This window comes from Procambarus clarkii, chromosome 10 (assembly GCF_040958095.1).
Source record: "Procambarus clarkii isolate CNS0578487 chromosome 10, FALCON_Pclarkii_2.0, whole genome shotgun sequence".
NCBI lineage: Eukaryota > Metazoa > Arthropoda > Malacostraca > Decapoda > Cambaridae > Procambarus > Procambarus clarkii.
In genome coordinates, this window is record NC_091159.1 from 27,390,626 (window position 1) to 27,412,633 (window position 22,008).

Below are 22,008 nucleotides of genomic sequence, written 5' to 3' on the forward strand. Positions count from 1 at the left end.
GGTGCAGACAACTGGTTTTGCTAAAGTCTCGCCTCTCGCTTCCCAAAGTCCTTCAGGGAAAATCTCTACAGTTCTCTAAAAGACTTTTTTTTTTTGAGATATATACAAGAGTTGTTACATTCTTGTACAGCCACTAGTACGCGTAGCGTTTCGGGCAGGTCCCTGGAATACGATCCCCGCCGCGAAGAATCGTTTTCTCATCCAAGTACACATTTTACTGTTGCGTTAAACAGAGGCTACAGTTAAGGAATTGCGCCCAGTAAATCCTCCCCGGCCAGGATACGAACCCATGACATAGCGCTCGCGGAACGCCAGGCGAGTGTCTTACCACTACACCACGGAGACTGCTAAACGTTAACACAACACGTAACTTAACACGTTTTAAACTAATTTCTTTTCAGTTCTATATTACGTCCAGCAGTTAACTTTTCAAAGCGTCAATCTTGTCCTTCCAACCCCCTTTCCTGCCTTTAAGGTCTCAGCTTCCATTGGTCCCACAACTCCAGCCCCATCTTAACTCTTAGCCTTCAAGGCCACACCAAACTCTACTCTATCCTGTGGAATACCTGATAAATGGTAAGTAATTATCAAAAGGCACCAAACCGGGAAGGCTGTGTAGCACCATCAAATGTGCGGGATAATCAGAGGGCGCTAAATATCACCAAGGATGCCAATACGAGAACAAAAACGCATAAGGCGAACGATATCAAAAGTATCCGAGTCGCCAAGAATTCTATCGAGGGACAAGCGACCACGGGGGACGGTCGGAAAGCAAGACACGCTCGTCCTGGAAGTCAAGACATTCAACAAGGATATGCACGACCGTAAGAGGGACAATGCAATGTGGACAATAAGGAGCAGGGCGGCGCTCCATTAAGAGACCGTGAGTTAAACGGGTATGGCCAATACGTAACCTAGCCAAAGCCGTTTCCCACCTCTGGTTACGGTGGTAGGAGGAAGGCCAGTGGGACACACGACTCTAAGAGTACGCAGTTTGTTACCAATAACAGAAGACCAACTCTGCCAGCGGGCAAGGATGGAGGAATGAATAACTGGGTAAAAGTCTGAATAAGGAATACCTTTACGGGAGATGGGACAAGTGCGGATAGCTTCCTTAGCGGCAGCATCCGCACACATTTAAAGAGACACCAACATGGCTGAGAACCCAGCAAAACGCAACCGACTTAAATTTACTGGAGATAAGAAACAGCCAATGTTGAATCTCTATGACCACCGGGTGGACCGGATTAAAGGACCCTAAAGCCAGGAGGGCACTACGAGTCTACCACCACAAAGAAGGATTGACACCGGGAAAGCAGGAGACGAAGAGCATTGAGAATAGCATAAAGTTCTGCTGTGAAGATGCTAGGCTCCGGAGCAAGGCTACACATATAGGTGTGGTCAGGAAAAACAACAGTAGCCCACACCGTCAGCAGACTTTGACCCGTCGGTGAAGATGGGAACGGAGTGGGAGTGGGAAGAAAAGTGATCAAGGAAGAGCAGTTTCAGAACTGTAGGAGGGATAAAAGCTTTAGTCATGCGGGTCAGAGAAGTACAAAATTTGGGAAGGGGAACCCCCCCACGGGGGCAGGGATGGAACAAGTAAGTAATTATCAAAAGAAGGCACCAAACCGGGAAGGTTATGTAGCACCATCAAATGTGCGGAATACAGGGATGGAACAATACGTTTGTATCAAAGATTATACAAAACTTTCTTCAGTTTACATCTACAAATTAGTCGTCATGTGGCTATCAATCTTACGAACAGGTCTCAACTTTTCCTCCCACTTCAGTATTTTACAGACAAAGGTCCAATGTTATGTATAAAAGGGGGCCAACTGCTTTAAGCCGGAGACTTTACACCATAGTGTTTAAAGGCATGGAACCACTGAAGCTGTCTGCACAACTTATACCGTTTTACACAATCTGGAAAAAGAGGAACAAAGTTGCCTCGACGGGGCCTCTAGGTAATCCTGACTTTCATACAAGAATTTGAGTCCTAATCCATCCACCAGAAGGGGCAAATAATTATCAAAGGCATCAAGCAGAAGAGAACACGGCACTTTAGATATTCAAAAGGATGCCAATATAGGGATCAAAGTCTAGCGATATCAAAGACATCAGACTCGCGAACCATTTTATCTCGGCCCCGGAAGAATACCATTTACTTAAAAAACCATTTAGATTCACGAGCAAACTTATTCCGAGTAAGATTTGAGCGTCTGTACCGATAACATACTACAGCTATTCGCCGCATTAAGGTCACAGGATTCTCTTCATATATCGTACACAGCATCCGGCCCAAGGCAACCACAAGGAACAGACTAGGCTCAGAACAGAGGTATGACTTACGAGGAAAGGCTACGAGAACTAGACACTTCCCTGGAAGGGACAAGAGTGGAATTTTGAAGGTGATTATGTTTAAGAAAGAAGGACAAAACTATTTAGCATGGGTGGAACACTAACACGGGAACAGGTGGAAACTGTGCCCAAATGAAGAAATTATCAAGAAAAAGCGCAAAGCCATTACGACTATATAGCACTAAAGGGGTCAGGACAAGTATTTGGGATGGGACGGGGATGGGCCAAAGAATGGTGCCCAATCACTTGGACGGTCGGGGATTGAACGCCGACCTGCAAGAAGCGAGACCGTCGCGCTACCGTCCAGCCCAAGTGGTTGGGCGAACCATATTTTTAAAGACTTTTCAGTGTCTAAGTTTACAGGTGGAATGCATTAGGCAGTTTTGTGGAGGAGGCAGACTACAGTTTCAAGTCTAGACATGATAGAGCTCAGAAGGCTCAAGAATCTGTACACCAGTTGATTGACAGTCTAGAGGCGGGACCAAACAACTGAAGCTTTACCTCGGCGAGTACATAATCCCGAGGGTGATCTGGGTACTCGCATAATAGGTCCTGTGGAACACTCGCACACCTTCCCATCTCTCCAGAACCCAGTATTTAACCAGGCCAGTTCACTAATTACGGTATAGCTGGAAATCCTCTACAGGTCAGCCTCCCGTTCCTCTGTAGACCTGTGCAACCTCTGTTACAGTGCCTACTTGTGGAGACATGGGTGGTTTTATAGCCTTTTTGAAAGTTTAAAGACAAAGTTAGCACTATAGGAGGGTTGTCCTACCGAGGGAGTAGTCTCTTGCCAAGAGTTAACCAAGATGCCTGACATTGTGGGTGGTAAGGTTTCAGTGGCACTACTAAATGCAAGATACGAGGAAGCTGTTGTATGGAGAGGGGAGAGGTCAGTCAGTCTAGTTTGGAACTAGATTCTTGTATCTTTGGAAACCTCCAAACTACACCCGATCATCGAGGTTGTGGGTTCAGGATAGTATCATCCAACAGCCTAGTCAGAGACCGGGCCGCGAGAATCTTGTGCCCAGCAGTACAAATCACGTTTAAATAAGGAAGGCAGGATAAAATGCCGTGTTTGAGGTAAAACTTTAGAAATGAAATTCAACATTTATCAAGCATCTGCGCGAGGTTTCAGAAAGCGAGCCCATAGATCAGAAGACCAAGTAGTGACGGCCAGTGTATCTTATTATTCCGTCGTAGATATTTAGTATAAAAACTATCCTCGTTGCCTTCTCTCTTCTGGCTGTAGTTAACCGGACCTGGGGACGAGAGGAAGGTAACATTAGGAATGTCAGTATTAAAATAGTTAATATTGCTCAATTTTTTCCTATAGTTACGTAAACGCAGTTCATTTGGCCGTTAGAGTAACAATTCACTACCGTCCACAGGATTGATGTAGGGGGCACAACTAGTCACACGATGTATGGGGCCAATACCTCACATGATTGATATGGGGACCCACTACCGCAATATAAATAGGAACAATTGTGGACTGAAAATACAGATGTACTTGAAGCTTTAAGAGTTAATTAACAATGCTGGGAAACAAAAATAACAGTTAATGTGCAAATATGTATGCGAGAAAAATTAATGATTAATTGGTACTTAAATTTCAGTTTATGATTAACAAATTTTAAGTACAAATTTTATAAAATTGTTAATTCACAGTTTAGGTAGTAACAAATTTGTAAATCTTAAGTTAATCTATGCAAGAGCATGTGATATAAGTGAGAAGGGCAGATAAGAGTAACAGACTGGTCAACGTGATAAAGGAGGGATGGAGGCGATTAAAAAAAATTAAACCCAACCTTCAATTTAAGGCAAACCTGAAATAATGGTGGTTTTCTCCATACACTACACTAGTTTCAGTATGGTGAAGCAGGGCAAAGGGACGGGGGGGGGGTGCAACAAGGGGTATAGGAGGGGGGGGGTGCAACAAGGGGTATAGGAGGGAGGGGGGGGGACGCAACAAATGGGCAGAGGACGCAACGAAAGGGAAGGGAGAGGGGCGACGCGACAAAGGGGTAGGAGGGGAACGCGACAAAGGGGGAGGGGAGGGGGGATCCTCACCATACAGCTCACCTCCAAGAGACGAAGCTGGAACTGTATACCAAAAGCGAGGTAAAACACACTGAAGTGCTTTTTCCGTATATATATATACAGGATAAGACACCCCGAAGGGCGAGTTTGGAAGTGGGGACAGAAGATAAGGGGGCCGAGAGATTTGTAGGAAGTAGATTTGTAGGAGAAAAAGTGCCAGGGATAAACCCAGCTGCGTGTCGTTTGGTTGCGGCATTTCGAGGCAGGGACTCAGTCGGGTGTTTCGTGACAAAAAGGGACATCACGAAACTCACAATATCGCAGTGATTGGCTCAAAAAGCGTCAGAGTCGAACTTTTACGGATGGTTTGTGCTGGTTGTTGAGAGCTGAATATGTATTAATGTTGGATGTTGCGAGATAAAGTTTACCGAAATACAGAGTCAGGAGGAGGATCATGGATGGAAGAGAAGAGGTCATGAGTGTTTCGTGGTAGTCTGAGAGTGTGCAGGAGAAAATCAATATGTGGTTCGTGATAAGCGAGTAGTCTATCAAGTTGTTTGTCTGATGGAGTTTTCCAGTAGACATTGAGGGCAGGAATGTTGGTACTTTTATGTCTCATCGTCCCTTTTATATCCAGCAGCCAACCAAACCCGGCCGCTAATTGGCTGACATTCACCCTAAAACTCACCCCCATTGGTTAACATTTTGCGAGTCTGAAGTGTCAATTAACAATGGCCAACAACCACTCCTTCACTTTCCCAAATACGAACGAGTCTCTAAGTAACCAATAATGATCCCCAGCTTGAATGTTTGAAGTTGTTCATTTCAAAATCTAATTCACAAACCAAATACAACATTCTATTGTAAATGTTGTAACAGAACAACAGAGCAACATTTGTAATAGAATCGGCAGTGAAGTAGTAATCGTCTGTCAGTCAAGAAATGTTAATAGTTGTTTGACAACTACAATATACAATATATGCAATCACAGACTAATAAACCCAATGTTTATCTCTCAGAATGTTCGGCAATATGTCTATTGTTTGTGATGTGTGTCTATATATGTATGAACACGTTGTACTGAACGGGGTGAGATTAGCTTGAGCTACCTCATCCCTCTGTGTGTATTTTACCTCAATAAACTTATTTCAGTTTAAATAAACCCAACAACCCAAACTTCCTGTGTGTGCGTGCGTGCGCGCATGTGTGTATTCACTTAGTTCTCTCTCGTGCTATCTAAACACGATTATGGCTATACTGCTTACCCGTCTGTCTTTCAGAGCCCAATAGCCTCAGGAATCTGTACACCAGTTGATTGACAGTTGAGAAGTGGGACCAAAGAGCCAGAGCTCAACACCTGCAAGCACAACTAGGTGAGTACACACACTCACACATCAACCTATCCTCTTACAAAGAACGTCGCTTTTTGCTCGTATGCGTTACTACGGCTAAAAATTGTCGTACTACAAAACAGAAGCGACTCGCGAAAGCCGCCAGAGTGTGGGCGGGTGACACTGAGGGGGGGCGAACACTTGGATTGCGGTACCGGATTTTAAATTTAATTTTAAATATTTATTGGGTTCATAAAAACGCGCAAAGGCACGACGCAGCTGAGGCTATTCTCGCCGCGTCCAATACAACGTGTCTATATATATATATTTACACACATCATAAACATTCGACATTACTGAAAATTCACGAAAATAAACATATTCAATTCTTCCTCTACACGGGCGATAATATACCAAACATACACACAAATACTTTTATAACTTTTGTTGTAATATACATTACAACAAAAATAATAATAGGCTACAAATAGACTCAGGGTAACTCTATAAAATTTTTTGTCTTGGTATAAAATTCTTATCTCTCACCAGAATATCTGTTCTGGAACAGTCCTTATCTTATTATATCTAGATACATTAGTTAACAGGCAATCGAGAACATAATGGGAGAGGGTGTTGGACATACCACATAATTTACACTTATTGGTAATTTCCATTAGCGCCTATTCCGAATTCCCAATAACAGTACCCAAGCCTGAGCCGCATGTGTACAGAGTCACTCCAAGCATTTTTATTTCTCCTGTAAATTAAATTGGTTTTGATTTACATCTATGTATAGTGTTTCATGGTTTGACTTCTCCCATATATCTCCCCTCTCCTCGCCACTCCCTGAGTATTTCTTGTTTTGTTTTCAATTTGTTTCATGGTTATAACACATTGAATATCAACTGGTCTTGAGCACCTGGTCAATTTATTAGCAACCTCGGCACACTGTTCCAACATGAGGTGGAATTCACGTGAATTTCACCTTCTGTCCTTTTAGCTTTAAATTTTAATCATTTGTCCTTTTTCTTGGAATCCTAATGAGTTTTGTTGGGTTCCCAGCCATATTGGTGTGTCTTTAAATGAGCGTGCGGATGCTGCTGCCAAGGAAGCTGTCCGCTCTTGTCCCATCTCTCGTAAAGGTATTCCATATTCCGACTTTTACCCGGTTATTCATTCCTCCATCCTTACCCGTTGCAGGCTTCTTGGTCGTCTGTTACTGGTAACAAACTACGTACTCTTAAATGTTGTGTTTCCTCGTAGCTGTCCTCCTACCACCGTAACCGGCGATGGGAAACAGCTCTGGCGAGGTTGCGTATTGGCCATACTCGCTTAACCCATGGTCACTTGATGGAGCGCCGCCCTGCTCCTTATTGTCCTAATTGCATTGACCCTCTTACGGTCGTGCATGTCCTTCTTGAATGTCCTGAGTTCCAGGACGAGCGTGTGTCTTGCTTTCCGACCGCCCCTCGCGGTCACTTGTCCCGCGATAGAATTCTTGGTGATTCGGATACTTTTGATATCGTTCGCCTTATGCGTTTTTGTTCTCGTATTGGCATCCTTGGTGATATTTAGCGCCCTCTGATTATTCCGCACATTTGATGGTGCTACACAGCCTTCCCGGTTTGGTGCCTTCTTTTGATAATTACTTACTTACTTGCAATCCTAAATTGTGGACATAAAGATTGGATTTAGAGTGTTTAACAAATCAATTCTAAGTGCTCCTCGGCTATCGACAAATACGAAAACATCTTTTTAATACTGAAATACTGCTTCCAAACCAGCCAGAATGGCCTGCAGTTCAGCTTGTGTGGGTGACATATAAATACTATGTCCATGTTCAATTTTCATGTCCACAGCTCCAAACCCAGTGTGTTGCCTTATCAGAACACCCCACACTGCCCTGCCATACCCAGTGTGTTGTCTTATCAGAACACCCCACACTGCCCTGCCATACCCAGTGTGTTGTCTTATCAGAACACCCCACACTGCCCTGCCATACCCAGTGTGTTGTCTTATCAGCTGACAAGGCTGACTGAGTGACACCAGTCAGTCGTGGAGGCTGACTCCATACACAGTTTCAAGTGTAGATATGATAGAGCCCAGTAGGCTCTGGAATCTGTATATCAGTTGATTGACAGTTGAGAGGCGGGACCAAAGAGCCCAAGCTCAACCCCTTCAAGCTCAATTCGGTGAGTGTACACACACACACACACACTGTAGAAAAAAGAGGTATACAACCACCAGCATGTTTGGTTAGCTGGTGGTGGGGTCTGTTGTCAAAAATATGTTCAGCAGCCTTGCCGATGTCAATATTTCATCCAAACATTCGCCTATGAATTGTTTTGTTTCTAATTCAAATTACAGTTTGGTGTGTGTGGCACTCGGTGGTCAGGTGCCACACACTAGGAACACCGGTGTGAATATGTCAAGCTTTGAAGGCCGCAGCTCGAAGTGCCAGCTTCATTTTAATATATATTTTGGGGGGAGTATGTGTATCCTCAATTCGTTGTATTTCTCGTTTTAGTGATGAATCTGGCTTCCTCCAAAGCCTTTTGATTTTGTCATATACAAAATAATTTGGCAATATATAACTCTATTATATTTGATTCTACGATAGTTTGTTTTATTCATTTTATTATTTAGGCATATAATTTTTGGTGTTATTATATAACTGATGTTAATTATTACTTTGTTACAGCCGGAGAAAAATGTAATTTGTATAAAGCGAACAATCAACTGTTGAACCCAGGCTATGTATAGGGTGTCAGGGGCTACAGTGTGGTCAGGGGTTACAGTGTCACCACCAGGGCTACAGTGTCACCACCAGGGCTACAGTGTCACCACCAGGGTTACAGTGTCACCACCAGGGCTACAATGTGGGCGTCACTACACCTGCCGGACCTGAGGCAGTTCTTGTCACAAGGCTCCGAACATAAAAGCAGAGTTCCGTGTGCACTAAAAATATTCATATTAACAAAAGCATTCGGGAAAATGCCCGTAATAGTTGTTATCGTGAATGATATTTTGCGTCACAGCCAATGAGAAATATTTGTACTCTCCACTGACGGGATATGTTTCCTTTGAGATGTGAAATTCTCATCTTGCTGTCTGCCTGCCTTCACTGTCTGGGTCTGATTGGTTGTTTGGGGGTCATTGCTGACGGTGTTAAATGGAACTACATCACAGTATTTATAATGTAATGTGAAGTGAAACTTGTATGTTGTTTGTCAATTGTTTTGTCCTCTTGTCGCTTCCCCGCTCATCACTCGTTCTCTCCCTCATTCCTCTCTCTCTCTCTCTCTCTCTCTCTCTCTCTCTCTCTCTCTCTCTCTCTCTCTCTCTCTCTCTCTCTCTCTCTCTCTCTCGTCTACATCACTGTCTCCTCTCACCACCTTGTGTCGTGTCCCAGACCAGTCTCCTGGTGTCATCCCACAGATTATCCCTCATACTATCACCGAGGAGTTTGCGAGTGTAAGCTTAGCTGTGTCTCCGTAAGAGAGTTGAGGTGTGAGGAATCCAATTCCCTCCCGCGGGAGTATTGTCAACAACCGGCCTCCCAATGGCTACTGTCTTTGAATTTGTTTTGAATTTGTTTTGTTTGCGCCCTGAGGGGCGATTGAATTTATTTTCTTTCTGAGGGGAAATGTGTATATGTTTTTCCTGTGGGGTAGTGGTTATCAGGTGGTCGGTTCTTGATTGGGGACGGGGTTCGATTCCCGGGCAGAGCTAAACGTTTGGGCACATTTGTTTATTTCTGTTGTTTGCGAACACCTGGTGTGTTTATAGTGGCATATTAGGCACTGGGTAGTGAGTACTATTCTTTGCATGCGCTCTCTCTCTCTCTCTCTCTCTCTGTCTTCACCTCTATCTGTCGTCACTTCCCCTTCTCTCTTTATCTCCTACTTACCAGCACGGTCTTTCCCCCTCCCTCCCTGCTGGGGTTCTCCCCCTCACCTTAGCCTCGCCCCCTGCTCCATCTCCCTTATTTGGAAGGAAGAGGTGTAGCAAACAAGCAAATTGTTTGTCTCTGGCAGATTGATAGTTAGGGAATTAATTAAAAAAACAAGTGATACCCTTGAGCGTGGGGGTCACCCTCGCCTCACCTCACACCCTCACTAAATCCAAATACTTCCCAGCTTTATAAACTACTGTAATCTTAGCGACGCACACGGGAGAAATCTCCTGTCACGCAGGGTGCAGTCGCACCTCCACAGATCTCCAGTATCATCTATTGATACTGGAAATGGCTCAAAAGGGCCACCACTTATGGGCTATTCATGCCCAAGCCACCTTTTGGGTGGCTTAATCTTCTCTCTCTCTCTAGCGACGCTGTCGAGCGCTTCCTGGAAGTCGAGAAAGATGCATTCCTCCCTCCCCTCCCCCCTCGTTATACCTTGTTAATACTTTACATAATTCAATTTTTTATGGTTGTCTTTCACTCAATCTATTCCTGATAAGTCTCTCGAGTACTCATTTGTGCTTGCAGGATAGAGCATTACTTCTTTAGTTCCTACTATAAAGCTATCATTTGTTGAATGCAATAATTGCTTCAAAGCTTTTCTGTTATTTTTCTTGATCTTGTTCTCCATTGACCTTTTACCTGTTTGTCGTCAGCTCTTATGGTGAAGTTCTTCCTCGTGTCTTTGTTGGTCGTTTCCTAATGTCTTGTCGCCTTCTTGTCGTCTTTTTCCGGAATAGTTTGTTGTTTACCGAGTCGAGGGTTCAAGGCTGCATGATCACGAGTATCTTTGATGGCTCTTTGTCTGAGCTTTCTAAAGTTTATCCGAACATTTTCCAAATTCATATTTGAATTTTCCTCGTAAATAATTATGTTTGTGGCGCAAGATGTTGCGAAGACGGCATCTCTTTCGTCGTGGAGGTGTCAAGTGGCTCGCTTGTAGAATAGAAACCGCCTGGAACCGTCTAGTACCGGATTTTAAAACCAATAGTTCTAAGTGCATTTTTGACTTTCATAAAATTCAATGATTACACCACACTTTCTTTTTCAGTCCTTAGACACAAACGGCATCAGCCATGTACCTTATTTTTCAGGGGTTTCTTTTCGTTTTGAAGGATCCACTTTTAACTGAACTGATCCTCACCAAATGGCTGCACAATGTAGTCCTATTTTATTTTTTCAGGATCCGTTCCAGTATTACAGGATGTCAGGTGTGTTCTGAGTTAGGTAACCTGGTCAAATTTGCTCCAGTCTGTTTTACCGACCTAGGCAAAGTTTGGGTCCAGTTTCAGTCTGTTTTAGTAGTTTAGGCAGAGGATGGGTACAGCATCCAGGCAGAGGATGGGTACAGCATCCAGGCAGAGGATGGGTGCAGCATCCAGGCAGAGGATGGGTGCAGCATCCAGGCAGAGGATGGGTACAGCATCCAGGCAGAGGATGGGTGCAGCATCCAGGCAGAGGATGGGTACAGCATCCAGGCAGAGGATGGGTACAGCATCCAGGCAGAGGATGGGTACAGCATCCAGGCAGAGGATGGGTACAGCATCCAGGTAGAGGATGGGTACAGCATCCAGGCAGAGGATGGGTACAGCATCCAGGCAGAGTATGGGTGCAGCATCCAGTTCGTTTCGCCAGGGTACATAAATACAGAAAGAGACGAGCATAAGGCCATAGACTCACACAGAAATACAAATACAGATGCAGAGATAAATACATACAACCATAGACTGAATTGAAAGATGTGATGAATCAGGTGGTATATATCTATGTATGAGAGATACAGGTATGTAATGTTGGGTGGTGGACATATCCAACACCTTAGTGCTGCTGATGATTATACCACACCTTGTTGTTCTTCTTTAAGATTCGCTACTTACAACAAAAAGTTCCACGTAGCACGGGCTATGGTGAACCCATACCACACCTGGAGAGATGAGCAGATCATCCCTCCGTGTCAACAGACGTGAGGTCTCGCCAGATAGCTCCGTAGCGTGTTTGTGGCGGCATCTGGCGCTCTGTGTGTTTCTCATTCTGTCTGTGTCTGTCTGTCATGGTACATACGTCTCTGAACGTATTTCTGTCTTTGTGACTGGCTATGGTTGTATGTATGACAGTGTTTATCTTTCTGACTATATGTCTGTCTATTGCTGTGTGTAGAAAACGTTGCCCGAGAACCTTGTGTCCTGCCATAGGAACCAAACCCGGGAGGTTTGGGCTGTGATCAGACTGCGGTGACCACTGTGATATAGTCTCTCGGTCGTGCTCTGGTTATTAACTTTGTATCATCTACAGACAAGTATCATCGCTTAGTTTCTTTCTCACTATGACGCTCTGTTTCATGTCCAGAAGGTATTCCTTTACCCATGCAAGTATTTTAACAGATACACTGGAGTTATTGTCAGCCATTGCTTTGCAGGCGGCAGGAATGGAATGCCTGTGTTCACTCCAGTGTTGCTAAGCGACAGAACACATCCAAGTTCAAGTTCATTAAGGTCATAATATACTTCCAAAAAGGAATAGAGTAACTTAGGCCATTTCTACCGTGCTCCAGGTAAGGTGTTGGTGGCAGCACTCTCACCAGCGGCTCCACTTGCGCTAAGTCACCCACTACCACTTTACCTTCTACCCTGGTAATGATAACTAAGTCACGCTTAATTAATCAATAATTATGTTACCTCACTGGTGAGTTATGCGACCTCACACCTTACTACGACCCTTTATTAGGTTAGGAAAGTGCCGCTACCACCACAACAACCACCACAACAACAATCACCACCATCACAACAACACACCACCACCACCACATACCGTTCCCGGATCTCACCTACTCACGTTGCTCCCCCCCCCCCCCCGCCCCCTCAGGTAGACTGAGACTGTAACTCACGCCCAAGTTGAGGCATCGTAGGAGGTGAGGGGGAACTTGGCCGGGACTTCCCCTCGTTGTCTCTACCTGCGGCACACTAATTAGTCAGAGACGGACAATAGACGGAAACCCAAGAGGAAAATTACGCTGCATAGGACGGGGAGAGTGAGGGGTGGGAGAGGGGAGAGTGGCGGAGGGTGGAAGAGCAAGGGGAAGGGAGCCAGGAGAGAGTACGGGAGGAAGTAAGGGGAAGGAGAGTGAGAATGGAGGATATAAGAGAGGAAGTAAGGGGGAAGGGACAAGAGGACAAAATTTGTTTGGAGAACAGGTTTATGGAGGCCGGAATTAGACGTCAGATTTGAAAATGTGAGAATAGGTGTTTGTTGTGGGTTTTACAAGTGAGCAAGTTAATAATGTCTTCCTCCTCACCTTCTGGCATCTCTTCTATTTCCTTCTGCGGCAATACTTTACTTTTCTGTTCATGTCTCTCTCTCTCTCATGTTTCCCTTCCCTTAGATTCATTCCTTCAGAAACTTTTGTATAGAGAGGGAATTTTCTCGTGAGATTCCTCGGAAAATTATTGTTGTAAAATGTAGCCTGCCCTCTCTCTCTCTTCCTCCTCCCTTCCCCCCTCTTCCACCCTCTCTTCCTCCTCCCTTCCCCCCTCTTCCACCCTCTCTTCCTCCCTCGCTCCCTCGCTGCCACCTTCCTCCATATTATATATATATATATATATATATATATATATATATATATATATATATATATATATATATATATATATATATATATATATATATATATATGTCGTACCTAGTAGCCAGAACACACTTCTCAGCCAACTATTCAAGGCCCAATTTGCCTAATAAGCCAAGTTTTCCTGAATTAATATATTTTCTCAAATTTTTTTCTTATGAAATGATAAAGCTACCCATTTCATTATGTATGAGGTCAAATTTTTTTTATTGGAGTTAAAATTAACGTAGATATATGACCGAACCTAACCAACCCTACCTAACCTAACCTAACCTATCTTTATAGGTTAGGTTAGGTTAGGTAGCCGAAAAAGTTAGGTTAGGTTAGGTTAGGTAGGTTAGGTAGTCGAAAAGCAATTAATTCATGAAAACTTGGCTTATTAGGCAAATCGGGCCTTGCATAGTAGGCTCAGAAGTGAGTTCTGGCTACTAGGTACGACATATATATATATATATATATATATATATATATATATATATATATATATATATATATATATATATATATATATGTCGTACCTAGTAGCCAGAACGCACTTGTCAGCCTACTATGCATGGCCAAATTTGCCTAATACGCCAAGTTTTCATGAATTAATTGTTTTTCGACTACCTAACCTACCTAACCTAACCTAACCTAACTTTTTCGGCTACATAACCTAACCTAACCTATAAAGATAGGTTAGGTTAGGTTAGGTAGGGTTGGTTAGGTTCGGTCATATATCTACGTTAATTTTAACTCCAATTAAAAAAAAATGTCCTCAAACATAATGAAATGGGTAGCTTTATCATTTCATAAGAAAAAAATTAGAGAAAATATATTAATTAAGGAAAACTTGGCTTATTAGGCAAATCGGGCCTTGCATAGTAGGCTGAGAAGTGGATTCTGGCTATTAGGTACGACATATATATATATATATATATATATATATATATATATATATATATATATATATATATGTCGTACCTAATAGCCAGAACGCACTTCTCAGCCTACTATTCAAGGCCCGATTTGCCTAATAAGCCAAGTTTTCACGAATTAATGTTTTTTCGTCTACCTAACCTACCTAACCTAACCTAACCTAGCTTTTTTTGGCTACCTAACCTAACCTTACCTATAAATATAGGTTAGGTTAGGTTAGGTAGGGTTGGTTAGGTTCGGTCATATATATACGTTAATTTTAACTCCAATAAAAAAAAATTGATCTCATACATAGAGAAAAGGCTTGCTTTATCATTTCATAAGAAAAAAATTATAGTAAATATATTAATTCAGGAAAACTTGGCTTATTAGGCAAATCGGGCCTTGAATAGTAGGCTGAGAAGTGAGTTCTGGCTACTAGGTACGACATATATATATATATATATATATATATATATATATATATATATATATATATATATATATATATGTCGTACCTAGTAGCCAGAACGGACTTCTCGGCCTACTATGCAAGGCCCAATTTGCCTAATAAGCCAAGTTTTCATGAATTAATGGTTTTTCGTCTACCTAACCTACCTAACCTAACCTAACCTAATGTTTTCGGCTACCTAACCTAACCTAACCTATAGAGATAGGTTAGGTTAGGTTAGGTAGGGTTGGTTAGGTTCGGTCATATATCTACGTTAATTTTAACTCCAATAAAAAAAATTGACCTCATACATAATGAAATGGGTAGCTTTATCATGTCGTAAGAAAAAAATTAGAGAAAATATATTAATTCAGGAAAACTTGGCTTATTAGGCAAATCGGGCCTTGCATAGTAGGCCGAGAAGTGCGTTCCGGCTACTAGGTACGACATATATATATATATATGTCGTACCTAATAGCCAGAACGCACTTCTCAGCCTAATATGCAAGGCCTGATTTGCCTAATAAGCCAAGTTTTCATGAATTAATGTTTTTTCGACTACCTAACCTACCTAACCTAACCTAACTTTTTTGGCTACCTAACTTAACGTAACCTATAAAGATAGGTTAGGTTAGGTTAGGTAGGGTTGGTTAGGTTCGGTCATATATCTACGTTAATTTTAACTCCAATAAAAAAAAAATGATCTCATACGTAATGAAATGGGTAGCTTTATCATTTCATAAGAAAAAAATTAGAGAAAATATATTAATTCAGTAAAACTTGGCTTATTAGGCAAATCGGGCCTTGCATAGTAGGCTGAGAAATGCGTTCTGGCTACTAGGTACGACATATATATATATATATATATATATATATATATATATATATATATATATATATATATATGTCGTACCTAGTAGCCAGACCGCACTTCTCAGCCTACTATGCAAAGCCCGATTTGCCTAATAAGCCAAGTTTTCATGAATTAATTGTTTTTCGACTACCTAACCTAACCTACCTTTTTTGGCTACCTAACCTAACCTAACCTATAAAGATAGGTAAGGTTAGGTTAGGTAGGGTTGGTTAGGTTCGGTCATATATCTACGTTAATTTAAACTCCAATAAAAAAAAATTGACCTCATACATAATGAAATGGGTAGCTTTATCATTTCGTAAGAAAAAAATTGGAGAAAATATATTAATTCAGGAAAACTTGACTTATTAGGCAAATCGGGCCTTGCATAGTAGGCCGAGAAGTGCATTCTAGCTACTAGGTACGACATATATGGAGTGGTGGTATGAAGTGGTACGTATGAAGTGGTACGACGGCACTTCTCAGCCTACTATGCAAGGCCCGATTTGCCTAATAAGCCAAGTTTTCCTGAATTAATATATTTTCTCTATTTTTTTCCAATGAAATGATAAAGCTACTCATTTCATTATGAGGTCAATTTTTTTTTATTGGAGTTAAAATTAACGTAGATATTTGACCGAACCTAACCAACCCTACCTAACCTAACCTAACCTATCTTTATAAGTTAGGTTAGGTTAGGTAGCCGAAAAAGTTAGGTTAGGTTAGGTTAGGTAGGTTAGGTAGTCGAAAAACAATTAATTCATGAAAAGTTGGCTTATTAGGCAAATTGGGCCTTGCATAGTAGGCTGAGAAGTGCGTTCTGGCTACTAGGTTCGACATATATATATATATATATATATATATATATATATATATATATATGAATGAAAACTCACACCCTAGAAGTGACTCGAACCCATACTCCCAGAAGCAACGCAACTGGTAACTACAGGGCGCCTTAATCCGCTTGACCATCACGGCCGTCAAAAGGAAGTGATAGCCGAGGCTATTTGAGCCACTTCCCCGACGGCAACTCGGATGGTAATCTTGGGCATAGCATTTCACCAAATCACCTCATTCTTTGGGGCACACGTGAGGAACACAAATGCGAACAAGCCTGAATGGTCCCCAGGACTATATGCGAATGAAAACTCACACCCCAGAAGTGACTCGAACCCATACTCCCAGAAGCAACGCAACTGGTAACTACAGGGCGCCTTAATCCGCTTGACCATCACGGCCGTCAAAAGGAAGTGATAGCCGAGGCTATTTGAGCCACTTCCCCGACGGCAACTCGGATGGTAATCTTGGGCATAGCATTTCACCAAATCACCTCATTCTTTGGGGCACACGTGAGGAACACAAATGCGAACAAGCCTGAATGGTCCCCAGGACTATATGCGAATGAAAACTCACACCCCAGAAGTGACTCGAACCCATACTCCCAGAAGCAACGCAACTGGTAACTACAGGGCGCCTTAATCCGCTTGACCATCACGGCCGTCAAAAGGAAGTGATAGCCGAGGCTATTTGAGCCACTTCCCCGACGGCAACTCGGATGGTAATCTTGGGCATAGCATTTCACCAAATCACCTCATTCTTTGGGGCACACGTGAGGAACACAAATGCAAACAAGCCTGAATGGTCCCCAGGACTATATGCGAATGAAAACTCACACCCCAGAAGTGACTCGAACCCATACTCCCAGAAGCAACGCAACTGGTAACTACAGGGCGCCTTAATCCGCTTGACCATCACGGCCGTCAAAAGGAAGTGATAGCCGAGGCTATTTGAGCCACTTCCCCGACGGCAACTCGGATGGTAATCTTGGGCATAGCATTTCACCAAATCACCTCATTCTTTGGGGCACACGTGAGGAACACAAATGCGAACAAGCCTGAATGGTCCCCAGGACTATATGCGAATGAAAACTCACACCCCAGAAGTGACTCGAACCCATACTCCCAGAAGCAACGCAACTGGTAACTACAGGGCGCCTTAATCCGCTTGACCATCACGGCCGTCAAAAGGAAGTGATAGCCGAGGCTATTTGAGCCACTTCCCCGACGGCAACTCGGATGGTAATCTTGGGCATAGCATTTCACCAAATCACCTCATTCTTTGGGGCACACGTGAGGAACACAAATGCGAACAAGCCTGAATGGTCCCCAGGACTATATGCGAATGAAAACTCACACCCCAGAAGTGACTCGAACCCATACTCCCAGAAGCAACGCAACTGGTAACTACAGGGCGCCTTAATCCGCTTGACCATCACGGCCGTCAAAAGGAAGTGATAGCCGAGGCTATTTGAGCCACTTCCCCGACGGCAACTCGGATGGTAATCTTGGGCATAGCATTTCACCAAATCACCTCATTCTTTGGGGCACACGTGAGGAACACAAATGCGAACAAGCCTGAATGGTCCCCAGGACTATATGCGAATGAAAACTCACACCCCAGAAGTGACTCGAACCCATACTCCCAGAAGCAACGCAACTGGTAACTACAGGGTGCCTTAATCCGCTTGACCATCACGGCCGTCAAAAGGAAGTGATAGCCGAGGCTATTTGAGCCACTTCCCCGACGGCAACTCGGAAGTTAATCTTGGGCATAGCATTTCACAAAATCACCTCATTCTTTGGGTCACACGTGAGGAACACAAATGCGAACAAGCCTGAATGGTCCCCAGGACTATATGCGAATGAAAACTCACACCCCAGAAGTGACTCGAACCCATACTCCCAGAAGCAACGCAACTGGTAACTACAGGGCGCCTTAATCCGCTTGACCATCACGGCCGTCAAAAGGAAGTGATAGCCGAGGCTATTTGAGCCACTTCCCCGACGGCAACACGGATGGTAATCTTGGGCATAGCATTTCACCAAATCACCTCATTCTTTGGGGCACACGTGAGGAACACAAATGCGAACAAGCCTGAATGGTCCCCAGGACTATATGCGAATGAAAACTCACACCCCAGAAGTGACTCGAACCCATACTCCCAGAAGCAACGCAACTGGTAACTACAGGGCGCCTTAATCCGCTTGACCATCACGGCCGTCAAAAGGAAGTGATAGCCGAGGCTATTTGAGCCACTTCCCCGACGGCAACTCGGATGGTAATCTTGGGCATAGCATTTCACCAAATCACCTCATTCTTTGGGGCACACGTGAGGAACACAAATGCGAACAAGCCTGAATGGTCCCCAGGACTATATGCGAATGAAAACTCACACCCCAGAAGTGACTCGAACCCATACTCCCAGAAGCAACGCAACTGGTAACTACAGGGCGCCTTAATCCGCTTGACCATCACGGCCGTCAAAAGGAAGTGATAGCCGAGGCTATTTGAGCCACTTCCCCGACGGCAACTCGGATGGTAATCTTGGGCATAGCATTTCACCAAATCACCTCATTCTTTGGGGCACACGTGAGGAACACAAATGCGAACAAGCCTGAATGGTCCCCAGGACTATATGCGAATGAAAACTCACACCCCAGAAGTGACTCGAACCCATACTCCCAGAAGCAACGCAACTGGTAACTACAGGGCGCCTTAATCCGCTTGACCATCACGGCCGTCAAAAGGAAGTGATAGCCGAGGCTATTTGAGCCACTTCCCCGACGGCAACTCGGATGGTAATCTTGGGCATAGCATTTCACCAAATCACCTCATTCTTTGGGGCACACGTGAGGAACACAAATGCGAACAAGCCTGAATGGTCCCCAGGACTATATGCGAATGAAAACTCACACCCCAGAAGTGACTCGAACCCTTAATCCGAAAAGCGGATTAAGGCGCCCTGTAGTTACCAGTTGCGTTGCTTCTGGGAGTATGGGTTCGAGTCACTTCTGGGGTGTGAGTTTTCATTCGCATATAGTCCTGGGGACCATTCAGGCTTGTTCGCATTTGTGTTCCTCACGTGTGCCCCAAAGAATGAGGTGATTTGGTGAAATGCTATGCCCAAGATTACCATCCGAGTTGCCGTCGGGGAAGTGGCTCAAATAGCCTCGGCTATCACTTCCTTTTGACGGCCGTGATGGTCAAGCGGATTAAGGCGCCCTGTAGTTACCAGTTGCGTTGCTTCTGGGAGTATGGGTTCGAGTCACTTCTGGGGTGTGAGTTTTCATTCGCATATAGTCCTGGGGACCATTCAGGCTTGTTCGCATTTGTGTTCCTCACGTGTGCCCCAAAGAATGAGGTGATTTGGTGAAATGCTATGCCCAAGATTACCATCCGAGTTGCCGTCGGGGAAGTGGCTCAAATAGCCTCGGCTATCACTTCCTTTTGACGGCCGTGATGGTCAAGCGGATTAAGGCGCCCTGTAGTTACCAGTTGCGTTGCTTCTGGGAGTATGGGTTCGAGTCACTTCTGGGGTGTGAGTTTTCATTCGCATATAGTCCTGGGGACCATTCAGGCTTGTTCGCATTTGTGTTCCTCATGTGTGCCCCAAAGAATGAGGTGATTTGGTGAAATGCTATGCCCAAGATTACCATCCGAGTTGCCGTCGGGGAAGTGGCTCAAATAGCCTCGGCTATCACTTCCTTTTGACGGCCGTGATGGTCAAGCGGATTAAGGCGCCCTGTAGTTACCAGTTGCGTTGCTTCTGGGAGTATGGGTTCGAGTCACTTCTGGGGTGTGAGTTTTCATTCGCATATAGTCCTGGGGACCATTCAGGCTTGTTCACATTTGTGTTCCTCACGTGTGCCCCAAAGAATGAGGTGATTTGGTGAAATGCTATGCCCAAGATTACCATCCGAGTTGCCGTCGGGGAAGTGGCTCAAATAGCCTCGGCTATCACTTCCTTTTGACGGCCGTGATGGTCAAGCGGATTAAGGCGCCCTGTAGTTACCAGTTGCGTTGCTTCTGGGAGTATGGGTTCGAGTCACTTCTGGGGTGTGAGTTTTCATTCGCATATAGTCCTGGGGACCATTCAGGCTTGTTCGCATTTGTGTTCCTCACGTGTGCCCCAAAGAATGAGGTGATTTGGTGAAATGCTATGCCCAAGATTACCATCCGAGTTGCCGTCGGGGAAGTGGCTCAAATAGCCTCGGCTATCACTTCCTTTTGACGGCCGTGATGGTCAAGCGGATTAAGGCGCCCTGTAGTTACCAGTTGCGTTGCTTCTGGGAGTATGGGTTCGAGTCACTTCTGGGGTGTGAGTTTTCATTCGCATATAGTCCTGGGGACCATTCAGGCTTGTTCGCATTTGTGTTCCTCACGTGTGCCCCAAAGAATGAGGTGATTTGGTGAAATGCTATGCCCAAGATTACCATCCGAGTTGCCGTCGGGGAAGTGGCTCAAATAGCCTCGGCTATCACTTCCTTTTGACGGCCGTGATGGTCAAGCGGATTAAGGCGCCCTGTAGTTACCAGTTGCGTTGCTTCTGGGAGTATGGGTTCGAGTCACTTCTGGGGTGTGAGTTTTCATTCGCATATAGTCCTGGGGACCATTCAGGCTTGTTCGCATTTGTGTTCCTCACGTGTGCCCCAAAGAATGAGGTGATTTGGTGAAATGCTATGCCCAAGATTACCATCCGAGTTGCCGTCGGGGAAGTGGCTCAAATAGCCTCGGCTATCACTTCCTTTTGACGGCCGTGATGGTCAAGCGGATTAAGGCGCCCTGTAGTTACCAGTTGCGTTGCTTCTGGGAGTATGGGTTCGAGTCACTTCTGGGGTGTGAGTTTTCATTCGCATATAGTCCTGGGGACCATTCAGGCTTGTTCGCATATATATATATATATATATATATATATATATATATATATATATATATATATATATATATATATATGTGTCGTACCTAGTAGCCAGAACTCACTTCTCAGCCTACTATTCAAGGCCCGATTTGCCTAATAAGCCAAGTTTTCCTGAATTAATATATTTACTATAATATTTTTCTTATGAAATGATAAAGCAACCCTTTTCTCTATGTATGAGGTCAATTTTTTTTTATTGGAGTTAAAATTAACGTAGATATATGACCGAACCTAACCAACCCTACCTAACCTATATTTATAGGTAAGGTTAGGTTAGGTAGCCAAAAAAAGCTAGGTTAGGTTAGGTTAGGTAGGTTAGGTAGACGAAAAAACATTAATTCATGAAAACTTGGCTTATTAGGCAAATCGGGCCTTGAATAGTAGGCTGAGAAGTGCGTTCTGGCTATTAGGTACGACATATATATATATATATATATATATATATGTCGTACCTAGTAGCCAGAATGCACTTCTCAGCCTACTATGCAAGGCCCGATTTGCCTAATAAGCCAAGTTTTCCTGAATTAATATATTTTCTCTAATTTTTTTCTTATGAAATGATAAAGCTACCCATTTCATTATGTATGAGGTAAATTTTTTTTTATTGGAGTTAAAATTAACGTAGATATATGACCGAACCTAACCAACCCTACCTAACCTAACCTAACCTATCTTTATAGGTTAGGTTAGGTTAGGTAGCTGAAAAAGTTAGGTTAGGTTAGGTTAGGTAG

At 43.8% G+C, this 22,008-nt stretch overlaps 1 protein-coding gene and 1 long non-coding RNA gene across 3 annotated transcripts in view; one reads left to right on the forward strand and one right to left on the reverse strand.

The window, feature by feature from the left end:
* Nucleotides 1-22,008, forward strand: part of LOC138363025 (uncharacterized) — a 439,332-nt gene that overhangs the window by 160,184 nt on the left and 257,140 nt on the right. The window lies entirely within an intron of this gene.
* LOC123746013 (proton-coupled zinc antiporter SLC30A2) overlaps nt 3,439-22,008 on the reverse strand; it is a 77,794-nt gene continuing 59,224 nt past the window's right edge. For both annotated transcript variants that reach the window (XM_069321786.1, XM_069321785.1), the window contains exon 11: nt 3,439-3,623. In XM_069321786.1, the coding sequence (XP_069177887.1) occupies nt 3,614-3,623 (10 nt within the window). In that variant the 3' untranslated portion in view covers nt 3,439-3,613. The remainder of the gene's footprint in view (nt 3,624-22,008) is intronic.